The sequence below is a fragment of the Andrena cerasifolii genome, chromosome 1 (genome assembly GCF_050908995.1).
Source record: "Andrena cerasifolii isolate SP2316 chromosome 1, iyAndCera1_principal, whole genome shotgun sequence".
NCBI classification, from domain to species: Eukaryota; Metazoa; Arthropoda; class Insecta; order Hymenoptera; family Andrenidae; genus Andrena; species Andrena cerasifolii.
The window spans coordinates 2,152,257-2,167,286 of record NC_135118.1 but is presented as its reverse complement, the minus strand read 5'-3'; the positions used below and the strand labels follow the sequence as shown (position 1 = coordinate 2,167,286).

Sequence of the window (15,030 nt, the reverse complement as noted above, 5' to 3'; positions counted from 1 at the left end):
GTATTCATAGTCGCTACTTATTCTTAAGCAAATGCTTAAGCATGCAGCATCCTCTAGTAACTTAGTAGCTAGTAAAGGATGCCGAATGCTTAAGCATTTGCTTAAGAATAAGTAGCGACTATGAATACCGGCCTAAGACGTCTTTGTGTTATCTGGGAATTGCAAGGGAAATTATGATAATACTTTAAAACATAATAATTATAATTCTATATGTTTATCCCCGAAATATGAGAAATTGCAGAAAAATAAATGGTTGCATGGAAGATTACTGAGGTTGAAGAAATCGGCCGTGAATCAGCCTTAATAGACGCACCCCTTGCTTTTTAACAAAAATCCCCACGAGATCGCGCAACACCGCGATAATTCCAGAGCCATCCAGTTGGTAACAGTAGTAGTAGCAGAAGGCTTTCAATATTGACGCACATTGACGCTTATCGAGAATCCCGTAATCGTCGAAGACGAAAAAATTCTGTTCTGTCAAATTTAAAATAATTTTCGCAATAAACATCCCGCTACTGTCTGTCCCAGGAACGATGTCAGATACGGTGGTAGATGAAAGGTAATTTCTACAAAGTTCTACAGTCAGTGTTTCTTGTAGATTCTCCGGCTTTTTTAATATTAGAGAAATTTTCGTAGAATGACTGACGAAATCGAAGCATTAAGGGCGATTCTACTCGACAGTGAGTTGAACATAAAGGAAAACGATAGGTATGTAGCTCCCACGGGAAATATACATGCTTTGCAACCTGATGACCGAACCAATTTAATAATTCGTCTTTTTGATAATTAGTTTGTTATGCTGTTGATATTCTGATTTCCTACATTTCCATTAATTGACACTTGACGCTATTTAGTTGAGACAATTTTACCGCTCTTTGTACATTGTTGTACTGATGTAAAATAGTATTTAACGGTTTGTACTTTCTAATGGATATATGGCGTAAATTAATATTCTTTTAGAGGTGAGCCAGAGTGTATCGAAACTGTATTATTCCCCTCGACTGGTGAAGACTCTCAATCACAATATGTTTGTGTGACATTGATTGTTCAATTACCAATGGGATATCCTGATGTGTCACCTACTATAAGTCTTAGAAATCCTAGGGGATTAGACGAAGAAACAGTGAGGCTTATGCAGTCGGATGCAGAAACAAAATGCAATGATTTCATAGGCCAACCAGTCATGTTTGAACTCATTGAGGTATGCCTATTAAATTAATATATATTATATCTAATAAAGGTACTTATTTATAAGTGTTTCATCCTCACCGATTTCAATGATTTTTAGATATGTTATCAAGATCAAGATTCTGAACAACTTTGTCCTATACATGTTACCGCCGCACGACCTTCATTTTCGAGATATTTGCGAAAAACTTCTGTTGATTTATTCCGGGCGCAACGCATTCCACTTACCAACTTGTCCCGGGTATTAGTATTGGTTGGGGCTAGATAAGTGCGGGGGGCGTGTAAAGCATGATAGCGAACTGATGTGAGTTTAGAGATTTGAACCAGAAACTTGCGGATGCCCGTCAACACCCCGACTCATATCGGTTCGCCATCATGCTTTATGCGCCCGCGAGCGGGCGCGTGCCCCCCGCGCTGATCTAGCCCCGACTAATTCTAATACCCGGGACAAGTTGAAAAGTGGAATGCGTTGCGTCGGAATAGGTCAAAAGAAGTTTTTCGCAAATATCTCGAAAACGAAGGTCAGCTTCGTCATTTGTTTTGTCCCATACTGGCGCATACGCTGCCACGGACGCGTACTGTAGGTAGGTATACGGCAGAATACATTGTGGATAGGGAATTCAATCCCGGGATCCCGGTTGTTTTTTGGGTTCCATTTTTATATTTTTCACTTGTTCATAAAGTAATTAACGTTTTTAAAAATTCTCGAAATTCTCGGGATAAGTTATAACTTGATATATCAAATCCCGGGAGTTTTAGAATACAAAAAACAGCTGGGATCCCGGGATTGAATTCCCTAATTGTGTAGTAGCAGCAGTTTTTCGCGAATATCTCGGAAACGAAGGTCGAGCGGCGGTAACATGTATAGGAAAAAGTTGTTCAGGATCTTGATCTTGATAACATATCCAAAAATCATTGAAATCGGTGTGGATGGAAAACTTCTAAATAATTACTCTAATAAATATTAAGGTAACAGATACTTTGTAATATCCTGAAACTATAGTTATAGTAGCATATATGCTGTACACCTAGCTGAATCATTTTGGGAACTCTTCTACAATATATCATGAATATGTGTCAGAGCAAAGTGACACCGTAGGCTGTCGCCAAGACCCTATTCACGAAATACTATAGAAATGTGCAGGCACTGGTGCGCATATCTGCTGACACAGTCAGAATCGAATGAGCTGGATGTACATAAGAAAAAATACAATATGGACAAATAATTACAAAGTTCATGCTTTTTTATGTGAACTTTACCTCTAGGAAATCTTTGTTTCACCGAAAATTTATATGGATCGAAAGCACGTATCAAATAACATGCAAAAATAACAATTTTGAGTTTAGGAATCTATTCGTTGAAAAGTTGTGAGGCGAAAAAGTTAAAAAATTTTGACATATTTTCTATGTCTTTCGACAAAATTTTGACATACTTACTGGTTTCTTTGTTTTTCGAAACGGTTACATTGAGGGATTTCGACAACCTAAAATATTTAGGCTAAAAAAGAAATAAAGTAATTACATATATTTAAAATGGTAACGTGGAACTTGTGTTCTTTACCACAGTCTGAAGAAAGTGCTCTAGTATGGTTGCTGCGGGAGCAAGGGCTGCTGATAATTAGTAAGAATTGTAGTGTTCATTGCAAACTGATGAAGTTATTTGAAACAGGTCAGCACGATGCTGGACTCTTTATTTGTGTAAGAGGGAAAACCGAATGTCGTCAGTTTGCTGGAACTGTAGATTCTTTCTTTGAAGATGTTCAATTACCTTATGACAAAGCGATAAAGTATATTGTACGCATTCCACCTTCTAATTTGTCCAGGTTATTAGTATTGGTTGGGGTTAGATCAGCGTGGAGGGCGCGCGCCCACTTGCGGGCGCGTAAAGCATGGTGGCGAACCGATGTGAGTTTGGGCCTACGTTGTATAGTATTGGTTAAAAAAAAGTATCCTTTCGAAGTGAAGCATAATAGTTGGTCACATTAGGGGTCAGAATATACGTAAAAATTTCACAGTCCCTTTTACTTAATAACTTTTTACTGAATAGATTCCTAAACACAAAATTGGTTTTGATCCATTTAAATTTTTGGTGAAAAAAAAGGTTTCCCAGAGGAAAAGTTTACCCGCTTTTTTATCTATAATTTCTTGCTATCTTTATACTGTATAGTGTCATTATCATAACAGTTAATAACATCAACTATATTATTACAATAGTTAATAAGGGAACATCTTACGAGAAGCAACCTTCCCACGGATCAATGTGCCATATGCTTGTATGGTTTTCGGGAAGGGGACGAGTTTACGAAAACCGAGTGCTATCATTATTTTCATTCACACTGTTTAGCAGCACATGTTGCAGCTGCAGAACGATATTACAGAGAAGAGCAAGCAAAACTACCGCAATGGCAGCAGGATGCTACGAATAAATTTCAGGTACTATCGTTTCTCTCGTCATTTACTGTAGAAATCATTTTATACATACCCTCCGTAATTCTCCTACAAATCGGTATAAATTTTTAGCACTTCTGCTTACTTACAATTAGAGCTTTTGTATGTTTTCAGGCAATATGTCCTGTATGTCGAGAATCGATCAACTGTGATGTAGAAAGTCTATGGTCTGCTCCACCTCCGATCGATGTTGAAGCTGCGACAGACTTTTCAGTTACTGCAGAATTGAGAGAATTACAGAAACAGATGGCAACGTTGTTCTTAAGGCAGCAACAGAGGGGCGGTATAATCGATTTAGAAGCTGAAGGGGTAAAAACGCTAGTAAGAACGGAAGATGAGCCTAGTGCCACTACAGAAGGACTCAGTCCGCCTGGAACCAGTTTGAACGCGTACGCGAATCAAACAGTACAACCTGTTAATCAAATGGTACGTGGAATTTATAATTTTTTTACATTATACACATAACAGACTATGTTATATCTGGGAATGAACTTCTAATAGCATAAGAAATTCAGATGTGCATTTCATTTAAACGTGCGTTTCCTACATGTTCCCAACATGTAAAATACTTTAATAAAAAGCAGGGACTTCTACCGAAACTGAAAATACTGGTATGATACCGGTATTTTCGGTTCCATCTTCAAAACCTTTATAGAAACCGAAATACACAAATACCGGTACGACGTCATACCGATATATGCAAATACCGGTATATTTACCGGTAATTTTTTCGGTTTTCGGATCTTATTACAGTTTTCAAAGTATTATTAAGCAAAACCGATTGTACATGATGTTGATATTGTATAATGTGTTCGCAAGTGAAGAAGAAAGTGATATTACGACTTCCAGAATTCGGAAGGGAAACGTTGTATTTTTTCTTTTTTTCTGCGGCCACGCTATAATGAAGCTACGAATCTATTGGTATTTTTATGAAAATATATTAGGTTATGTCGGTGTTTTTACAGCTCGAATTAATAAGGGCTATGAAGATATTACTTTAATCTACCGTGGCACCTAAAGAAAAACCGGAAAAATACCGGTATTTATTTCGGTTTCGGTACTTCAACGATTTCGGTATTCACCTATTTCGGTTCTATAACGGTTTTGGTATAGCTTTGTTGACGTAACACCGGTATGAAAATCATACCGGTTTGAAGTCCCTGATAAAAGGTTTGATAAAAAGTGTTTTCTTCAGCAACTGCCGCAATCGAAGCAGCCCCCACACCAGACGCAAAATCATGCTCATTATCAATCTCGTCCACTGCATCATACTTACCATGGGTATAATAATCGCGGGCATCGAAATAGAGGTCGTGGACGAGCTCATTATCGCCGCCAATTTGACAGAGTTAAACAAACGGAATCTGCCCCCAGATGACAATGGGTTCGAGATAAACTGTTTACTGTCCGGTTTCCTATTTCACTAAGTGTATACAATAACATTATTAGCATTAGTAGCATAATTATAAATGTATTATATAATAACTGTTCAATTTCAAATCACATTAACGTGATAAAATTATAGGTATCATCGTTCAGCAACATTCCCGTTATAACGGTGTACAAAAGGGAGTGTTTCGAGACTTCCGAGAACTGTATATGTAGACTGAAGCCATGGTGCTCTTTTGAACGATCTGCAATCGTACAAAGTTGATTAATTTCATTTTAAATATAGATATGTATACAAAACTGTAAGTACTATAGACAATTATAAGCCAACAAAAAATGGGTGGGGGGGGGGCGGTGCGAAGAAAAGAAAATGCGTAATCAAATGGTACGGTAAAAAATATTTTATACCAGTGTTTAAACATTTAATAACGTAGGAGCATCGAAGAAATATCACGATCTCACGATCATTTTCGAATGAGCTTCTCGATTTGTAATAATCAGTTTTGCGCTGTCGCGTGTTCGTCAACGATGTCATAGATCGTTGCATATAATAGAGCAAACATGGATCAGTGATTAAATAGGTCTTCACTTATTCTTTTTAAAGGAACCGAAAGTTTAAAGCGTACATTTGGAGGTAATGTAAATCTTTAGAAGAAGAAGAAATATGTAATGCTATTATATCTCAAGTTTAACATATGAAATATACCTTTCAAGAGTTGAGAATCTTGGTTTAATGTATGAATCAACCACTACTTCTGAGGAAACTTTCGAAAAATAATTTAATATCTGTAGCATATTAATGGTTTTTCGTTGTAACGCGCTCCTGTTTGCTTGGAATTAGAAAGAAGTGATAGTGGAAGAAGGTGAATAGTTTAAGATTTAATTTCTTATAATAGAACATTGTTTGCTGGTGCAATGATGCATATAAGATATGCGACTGTGCCTTCGGGTTGAAACCATATGCAACCATATGTTCATTTTACGTTCTGTAGAAAAGTGCCTATTAGGACGGTGAGTGAGATCGAAGCGTTAATACTTTGCGAGATATTTCGAATTTTCTCATTAACTCGCCGGCGGGCGCGCCTAAATGTTTTACACGAGCGGTCGCGTCGTGTACTCCGTACACGGGGGTCTGTTTTGGCTGAAAAACCGTTTTACCATGATGTATTGTACTCAGCACCCATATGTATTCTTCCAACGGTCATTTTTGCATAATGCTACGTACTTCTCAGGTTCAAATTCAGTATGGAAGTGTCTCTGATTGAATGAAAACGAAAGTATGCCGCGTACCCTGCCGGCGGGCCCGATTGCTTTGATTTTTGGATATGTTTTAGAGGACAGAAAAATAAGAAACAGGTGTCTTCTTATTTTGGCCTGTTTGCACGTTTAGGGGGTGAACCACCCCTCAAAAGCCTCCAGGTGGTCGTCTCCAATTGCTTTGGTTTTTGAACATGTTTCCAAACTGAATTTGAACTTGACAAGTACGTAGCATTATGCAAAAATCTCCGCTGCAAGAATACATACGGAGCGCTGGGTAGAATAGATCACGGTAAAACAATTTTTTCAGCCAAAAACTGACCTCCGTGTACTGAGTACACGCGCGCGCCCGCCGGCGGGTTAATATACGTTCATTTTAGGAGGATGTTAGAACTGTGAATAAAGACTTAACAGTCTAAGGCGTTTTATCTAATAATGTAATCTTTGCTGCAGAGCACAGAAACATTGAACGTGTTTACTTTCTTACTGTTTGTGAAATTCCACAGAATATTGACGATAACTTAAATTAGTTTCATAGTACTAATTTAATGTTCTTCTACGTCTTTTCGTTATGATAGATCATCGTGAACTAATAAAGTGGAGTGTCTTAATCTTGCAAATATTTATTTTTACTTTTAAAATCATTTTTGAATAATGATATGTTATTGAATAAATTGGAAATACATATCTCACAAAGTATTCCTCTTTCGACCTCATTGCCCTGATACTTTTATACATAGAATGTCCAGAATAAGCTGTGTAACTTTTAAAAAAATGCGTGCCATCACATGTCGTACATGCATCGTTGCGCTTGCAAAGAAAATTCTGTCATAAGATATTAGATCTGTTTAAAACATTCAGCTTTTCTTCACTATCGTTTCTTTCTAATTACAGTTAAACAAAAGATACGTATATAACTTGTCCTATTTGCGTAACTCACCCTGTATAATATGTGCATTAAAGAAGTTTCGTTATGTTACTCATTTTTGCAATTTTTCTGTGTAATTGGAACTTAGTTTTTCCTCATTTCGTTGTCTTAGAAACAAGATTTATTGTAAATATTTCTGTTTGTATGCGAATTAAGTTATCATTAATGTCAAAAGATCTTTCTTGCGATTGTGATACTTGTGAAAAGTACTTTTACTTAATTAAATTTACCCATCCAATAAGAGAAACTCCGTTTTCTCTTTCTTATTTGATATTATATTTGTCTGTGATATTTTTGTAACAAACAAAACTAATTCAGTTTTTATTATGCTTACTACTTTGTAAATATGATGTATATATACATATATGATCAATTTCTTTTAAAGCACGTTCACTTGTTCGTGAATATAGAAACATTGCAATCTTAATATGTATTCATTTTGTGTCAATGTATTGGACGTTCTTTGACAAAAAAAATGTTTTAAATTATATTAATGTTATGCAACCAGAACTTAATCTATAAAAATTAAATAAATTTTCCACAAATGAAATTGTAATTTCATTCAGAATAAAATTAATTGTAACACCATTTTTTTAGCGTTGTTTTGAAATTATTTATACAAAAAGAAAGGAAATGTTATGAATAACTCAATATAGTATTTTACCTTGCTTCTCATTTCAAATACGTAGTCAGTTTTAAGTAGGACATCCAATTTTGAGAATAATATACTTACGAACTTTATTTATAAAACCAAACCTTTTTATTGTGTTATTTATAATTTTGTAGTATATTTATTCTTTTGCTTTTTATTTTATTAATCATTAAAAATATTGTAACAGAATGACTTGTGTGTGAATTATACTAAATCGATGCAAATAAATAATACAAAATATGAGTGAATTAAATTTGTTATATGATATATATATACGTATGTGTATGTTATAAGATATCATTGAAATAATTGTTTATATTGCAGTGGAATTATATTATTTAAATACTATAAAATTGCTTCTTATATACCGTAGTAAGTCGTTAGTGTTGTACAAAAGTAAAAGCATATCCTGTAAGAAAATATTTAATGAATAGATGTAACTTTAAAGTAATAGTTTGCAATTTTTTCAAGCTTTCTTTTAAAATAGGTAACGTGTTACATTTTTGTCAATAACTAGGTATGTACATGTGCAACATTATAAAACAGTGCTATCACAATGATGTCATAATAACCAAAAAGTAATGTTATCCTACACATTTTCAATGTACGATAAGTCCCAATTTTAATAAAACATTCGACTAAATTATGAATATTTTGAATTTATTCTTTTCACATTTGTAACAATTATAAGACTCAATGTAAGTACGTCAACATATTTACAATTCAGTCTGCTCTTAGTAAATCTCTTTACCGAATTAATCAAAACTATAAAATCGACTCAACCTTACACGTATACTAAATCTACGCATAACAGAATGATACTTGCCCTATCCAGTCACCAACATTTATGTATTTTATAATATAGAATTTGCAATAATACTGTATAGTTATATTATACCTTCAGATATTATTATTCGATAAGGTAATTTACTGTGCCCGGATGGAAAGAAGTCGGTCGAGAAACTCTAGGGTCCGAATAGTATATCCCTATTGGCCGGCGCGACAACGTCAACGAATACAAAGTAAGCAAACTAGAGCTGTTCGAGTACTCGGAAAAATCGAGCCGAGCTTGACTTCGGCTGGAAGAACCGAACCGAGCCGAGTACTCGAAAGAACCGAGTAGCTCGAAGAAAAGCGAGAACTCGAATTTTTTCGAGCGGCTCGAATAGAACCGAGAACCCGAATTTTTTCGAGCGGCTCGAATAGAACCGAGGACTCGCATTTTTTCAAGCGGCTCGAATAGAACCGAGAACTCGATTTTTTTCGAGCGGCTCGAAGAAAACCGATCGGGCCGAAAGTACCGAACAGTCCGGTGTGTCGAGTAATTTGAAACTTGAATGTTTCGAATATTTTAGAATATGTTTATATACTGGATAATGGTTCGTAATTATTATTTCCTTGCTTACAAAATGGGACAGCCGTTAGCTCGCTTCGACCACGACTACGCTTCGATAATGACGCGACTGAACTTGGCTACTCTCGAGGTCCGGAGAGTCGTGGCCGACCTGTTATTTTTATTTAAGATAATTAATGTTAAAGTGGATAACTAGTGGCGGATTTAAAAAAAAAAGGCACAGGTGGCAAACGTTCTGAGGGGCCCATTTTTCGGGAAAAATCAAGAAGTAGTTTACTAAAAACGGGCTAAGTAGTAAGTATAGTAGTTTTAAAAAAATGTAGTGTTTGAATACCTATACCTAGTCATAATTTTCTTTGGAGATGGGGCCCAGGTGGCAACTGCTCATTAGCCGCCCTGTTAAATCTGCCCATTACTAGTCTAATTCAATTTAACGCGCCAGGCTACCCCACCAGGTGTCCACTTTTATTTAACCCGCATCAGTACACCTCGAGATTTCGAGCGAGTGACCCGCTTCACAGGATCCACTTGCGGGTTTAGGGCTAGTGCATACCGGGAACTCTTGCACCGTACCTAGTTAAGGTCCTCATTTTGCTTTTTTCCGTTTTTCTGTTTTTAACTTGCTATCTTCATGTGCTGTATCATTGTTGTCTCTACTTTACGCCATTGTGTTGAACATGTAATATGAAATGGTTTCGACCATTAATGTCAAATAAATAAATAAATAAATAAATTATTATTATTATTATTTCGACTTGATTACTCGTTAAACAGAAAATATAGTACATAAGGAGAAAGTAAGATGCAAGTAAAGGCGAGGCCGCAGTAATAATGTGAGTAATTAAAATGTAAACTGCAAATGAAAGTATTCTCTAACTATTGAAAATAAATAAAGTCGAAATAATAATAATATAATTACAAACCATTATCCAGTATATAAACATATTCTAAAATATTCGAAACATTCAAGCATCAAACTACTCAACACACCGGCCTGTTCGGTACTTTCGGCCCGCTCGGTTTTCTTCGAACTGCTCGAAAGAATTCGAGTTCTCGGTTCTATTCGAGCCGCTCGCTTTTTTTGAGTACTCGGCTCGGCTCGGTCCGAATTTCAAGCTACTCGAATATTCTTCTCTAGTACTCGAACAGCCCTTTACCAAACGGGACACGGGCGGCGGGAGCCAATGCGAGCGAAGAACCCCTCTTGCCCCTGTGACATTTCAACCGACTTCTTTCCATCCGGGCACAGTAGTTATTAGTATTATGCAATACATTGCCCTCTTAGTTTATTAAATTTCAGTTGTAGATGATCAAGTTCTACTTGCACTGGTTTACAAAAGTCCTTACTCCTTAACAGGACACTAGAAGCTGCGTTTAGTAATACTGAATTAATGGAACTTGGCGATGGAATGTCTATAGAAATGGAACTAACAATACTGCTGTCACCATAACCTTCGTCGATACTTTCATCCGAAGTCTTCGTTAGTGCTTTCAATTGGTCTTTTAAGTCCTGTAGGAAAATAATACCCTTAGTATTGCGTAACATACAGGGTGTCCCACTAAGGAGTGGACAGCGCGATATCTCTTAAAGTATTGTCGATAAAAATATAAAAAAAATAGGGAATTGCATGGTTCGAGGGGGCCCATTTATTAGCGCGAACGAATTTTGTTTTCGATTATTATTTTAAAAGATACGATGGTCAAGTTCGGTTTTTCAAATGGAACTATTTTTTTTGAAGACCTGAGTTGATAGTGCGTTCCAAGACAAATTCAATAAGCTTTAATGTATACACTTTATTTCCACTGGTTTTTAAGATATTGCGCTTGCAAATTTACTGATTTTCACTGCAAGAAACCCCTCTGGAATGGCAAAAACCGGGGGCGGTCTTACTGGCACCACGGGTGGCACTGCCTGTTGAAATGGATACTTACCTGCCAAAGGTCTACGCCAGAAATGGCAGGCCCAAAGGCTGGACAATTCTTTTCCGTCAGAAATGCTACTTAGGTAGGTACATCTGCGGTATCGAGAAGCGCATCGTTACTTTTATTTCGCACTTGCTTCTACGCTCGGATGGCCGGTTCTTTTGGGAGGGATGCAAGTTGGATTGGTTAGGTTAGGAGGAGTGAAAGTTGCTAGACTAAATTTCAACCATAGGGAGCAGATTGTGTCAAAAGAAAAGAATTGTCCAGCCTTTGGGCCTGCCATTTCTGGCGTAGACCTTTGGCAGGTAAGTATCCATTTCAACAGGCAGTGCCACCCGTGGTGCCAGTAAGACCGCCCCCGGTTTTTGCCATTCCAGAGGGGTTTCTTGCAGTGAAAATCAGTAAATTTGCAAGCGCAATATCTTAAAAACCAGTGGAAATAAAGTGTATACATTAAAGCTTATTGAATTTGTCTTGGAACGCACTATCAACTCAGGTCTTCAAAAAAAATAGTTCCATTTGAAAAACCGAACTTGACCATCGTATCTTTTAAAATAATAATCAAAAACAAAATTCGTTCGCGCTAATAAATGGGCCCCCTCGAACCATGCAATTCCCTATTTTTTTTATATTTTTATCGACAATACTTTAAGAGATATCGCGCTGTCCACTCCTTAGTGGGACACCCTGTATAATAACAGTAACGTATAGAAATAATTACACTGTCCAACAAAATTAAACTTTTTTTCTGTTCTGTAACATTCAATAGCCGTTTCTTATAGATTTTTGTGCGCTGAAAACGAATCTGCAAACCGTTTATCGCCATCACCCTCAGTTTTCGAGAAATTCTATTTTGAAAAAAAAATGCAAATTTTCAACTTTGAACATCTTTTGTGTTCAAACAATAATAGTTATTCGGTTGTATGGTCTGTCAAATTATTCTATGAACCCTCGCGAACACAACGATATAAGTTATTGAATTATAAGCATTTAAATATGTTTAAACAACAATCAAAGGGAAATGGACACCCGTAATGAACCCATTTTTGCAGATATCTTGCTATATATTTTAAAAACAAAGGGTCTAGGAGGAAATTTAACTATTCCACGCGATGCAGCAGAAATTTTTCTTTCGGAAAGCACCAACAGAAGTGGTAAGTCACGTTTCGTTTTCAATACAGAAGCGAAATAGTTTGGCAAAACGTGCGGCGTCGACAGTGGTAGTCACGCGCGTTAAGCGATTGTGTGACGCTGAGATGACTACCACTGTCGACGCCGCACGTTTTGCCAAACTATTTCGCTTATGTATTGAAAACAAAATGTGTCTTACCACTTCTGTTGACGCTTTCCGAAGGAAAAATGTCTGCTGCGTCGCGTGGAGTAATCAGATTTTCTCCTAGACCCTTAGTTTTGGAGATAAATTTAAAGATATCTGCAAAAGTGGGTACATTTCGGGTGTTTTTTTTTTCGCTTTGATCGTTGTTTAAACATATTTAAATGTTCATAATGCACCAATAACTTATATCGCTGTATTCGGGAGGGTTTATAGAATAATTTGACGCAACAAGCAATCGAATAACTATTACTATTTCGACACAAAAGATGTTCAAAGTTGAAAATTTGCAGTTTTTTTTTCAAAATCAAATTTCTCAAAAAACGGTTTGCGGATTCGTTTTCAGCGCACAAAAATCTATAAGAAACGGCTATTGAATCTTACAGATCAAAATGGCTGTTGGACAGTATTATAAGTATTACCTTGTTCCTTGTCAGCACCTGCTTTAAACACTCGCGTAAAGAAACTTCTGTCTTGCTTTTCTAAAACAAAACAAATATACGATTATGCATTATCTTTGTAGGATTCCCAGTTTTAATTGATTTTACGAAGTGACCATTTTATACCGTATCATTTAAGTATCCCTCTGTTCGCATGCCATACAGTTTATTCTCTAAACATTTAACTTTACGTTTTTCTTGCCGAAGTTTTCTGATGAGAGCGCAGTTAGCTCCGTACGATAACGTCTTCAAGCGCTTGTTTTCGTTCATTACATCTTGCATGGAATTTAACTTTTCTTCCGCTTCGGTGTTCTTTGATTTCAGAAACTTATACTGTGTAATCATTTTTGACAACTGTACTTGTAACTGGAAAATTGCATCTTCTATCTGGCTTTGTTCCTGCTTAGAAGAAAGCAGAGTAGTCTGCAATGTTTCATTTTCAGATTTTAACTTTTTAATTTCCAGCTGCGTCTTACGCAGCGTATCAGCGGTCTGATTTTTCTCGCTCTCGCATTTCTGCATATTCTCCTGCATAGTCGTAATCAGCACGCGTTGTTTGGTCAACGCGTTTCCCATCAACATTTTAGAAACTTCGTTACCCAACAACCGCTTTTCTAATGTCTTTAACTCTGCCTGTGCACCTCGTAATTCATTCTCTGTTAACTCCAGTTTAGTAGAGACATCTGGAGGGCTAGACGCGGCACTGTTTAATGCTTCTACGATACTGTTCGATTGGCTTTCTGTCTTCAAGCTCTGCACTTCGTATTCCAAATCCTGCTTTTCCTTTTGATGTTTCTGAAGTAGAGCAGTGTAATCCATATCCAGCTCTCTGTACTTACCATTTATATTTACTATAGTTTGTTGTCTTCGTTGCAATATTCCTTGGTAAATATCAATCTCTAATCGCAATGTTTTCTTGCTCGCTTGTAGACCGTGCACTTGTGACTGATACCATTTCGTAGATGCTTCCGCTGCATCCAAGCGATTGTTCGTATCGATTAAAATGTTCTGTAATTTCTGTTTCTCCTGAAGCACTAATTGTATCTCGACGTATAACTCCGCAATCTTCCCTTTTAGACCTTCGTTGGCTGCGATTCTGGCATTAAGCTCGATGCGCAAGTTATCCAGATCGACCCTGAGTCGTTCATTTTCTAGCTCCAACGATGCAACGCGTTTCGACAATTCTATATTGGAAACGTCGGGAGTAGATAAATGCCTAATTTGAAATTCATCGACTATTAAATGCAGGGAGTCTGTCGATGTAACGGAATCCAGTTCCCCTTTAAACGAATCAGACAGGCTGTCCATTATTAAAAGTTGTACGAAAATTTAATACATAATCAGCAGAACAGGGGTCTCATAAAATTGCCTTTCGTTAGATGCAACATATCATTGGCAGTTATATGTACTACATACCACATTCACAGATATGCATTGATATTCTCGACAATCTTAAATATTTTCTTGTCCTTTTCATGAAGTGTATTCACTACAGATACTGCATCTCTTGAAGCATCTAAATGTCTCCCTTTAATGTAGCCACGCTAACAAGTGTTAAGTAAATGTGAAACGAGCTGATTTGAGTGACATATGTCAGGAACACACAAGCATACAACTTTAACTAATACATAAGTGCCTGTAAGTGCCGTTTGTCATCATGTATCCACCAGTATTATCCACTACTATCCACTAGGTATTCCACTATGATCCACTGAAGGCTACTTACGAGTGCAAGTGTGTGCACTAGCGCCACCAGCACTCTACAAATGTCTCTGGTCTCGTCTTAAATATATCTCCCTGTCATTTAATAAGGAACCTGCCCACCGACGAGTTTAAACCGTTTCTGCGCAGGTTGACCCTCATTGGTGCCAGGAGAAGCCACTATTGGCTGTACCACAGCCGACTCTAGTACAACCATAGGCATATATAGACGGAGCAGAAGCTGGGACTATCGGCGAGGGGAACGGTAGGCTTGGAAGGGAAAAGGCAGAGGTCAGATACAGGCACGTCGGGTTAGCTTCGGAAGCATTCGGCACGCATAACCACTGCGTTACCCGATTTGCCTGTATCACTCCCCTTACCGCGAATCTTACACCCCCCTCAGCTTACGCTCCGTCT

General features: G+C 37.2%; 2 protein-coding genes across 4 annotated transcripts; one reads left to right on the top strand and one right to left on the bottom strand.

The window, feature by feature from the left end:
* The first annotated feature begins 358 nt into the window (after positions 1–358).
* LOC143378385 (E3 ubiquitin-protein ligase RNF25) lies at positions 359–5,379 on the top strand. Of its 3 annotated transcripts, none has more exons than XR_013088256.1 (7): positions 359–559; positions 637–708; positions 961–1,201; positions 3,403–3,621; positions 3,751–4,062; positions 4,832–5,065; positions 5,162–5,379. XR_013088256.1 is itself a non-coding variant. In XM_076830110.1 (7 exons), exons 1-6 carry the CDS (start codon positions 534–536, stop codon positions 5,012–5,014), a joined length of 1,053 nt encoding a protein of 350 aa, XP_076686225.1. In that variant the 5' UTR covers positions 359–533; the 3' UTR covers positions 5,015–5,020; positions 5,162–5,379. The 3 variants fall into 3 exon arrangements, 2 of the variants coding, with proteins under 2 accessions (XP_076686225.1, XP_076686224.1); XM_076830110.1 differs by having other exon boundaries at positions 4,832–5,020; XM_076830109.1 differs by having other exon boundaries at positions 360–559; positions 4,832–5,379.
* A 3,122-nt stretch (positions 5,380–8,501) lies between these two features.
* Positions 8,502–14,612, bottom strand: LOC143378384 (uncharacterized). The gene is made up of 4 exons (XM_076830108.1): positions 13,039–14,612; positions 12,895–12,954; positions 10,468–10,726; positions 8,502–8,792 (listed from the first exon to the last, which is right to left on the bottom strand). The coding sequence occupies exons 1-3, from the start codon at positions 14,218–14,220 to the stop codon at positions 10,478–10,480; spliced, it is 1,491 nt and encodes a 496-aa protein (XP_076686223.1). The 5' UTR covers positions 14,221–14,612; the 3' UTR covers positions 8,502–8,792; positions 10,468–10,477.
* Positions 14,613–15,030: the final 418 nt, after the last annotated feature.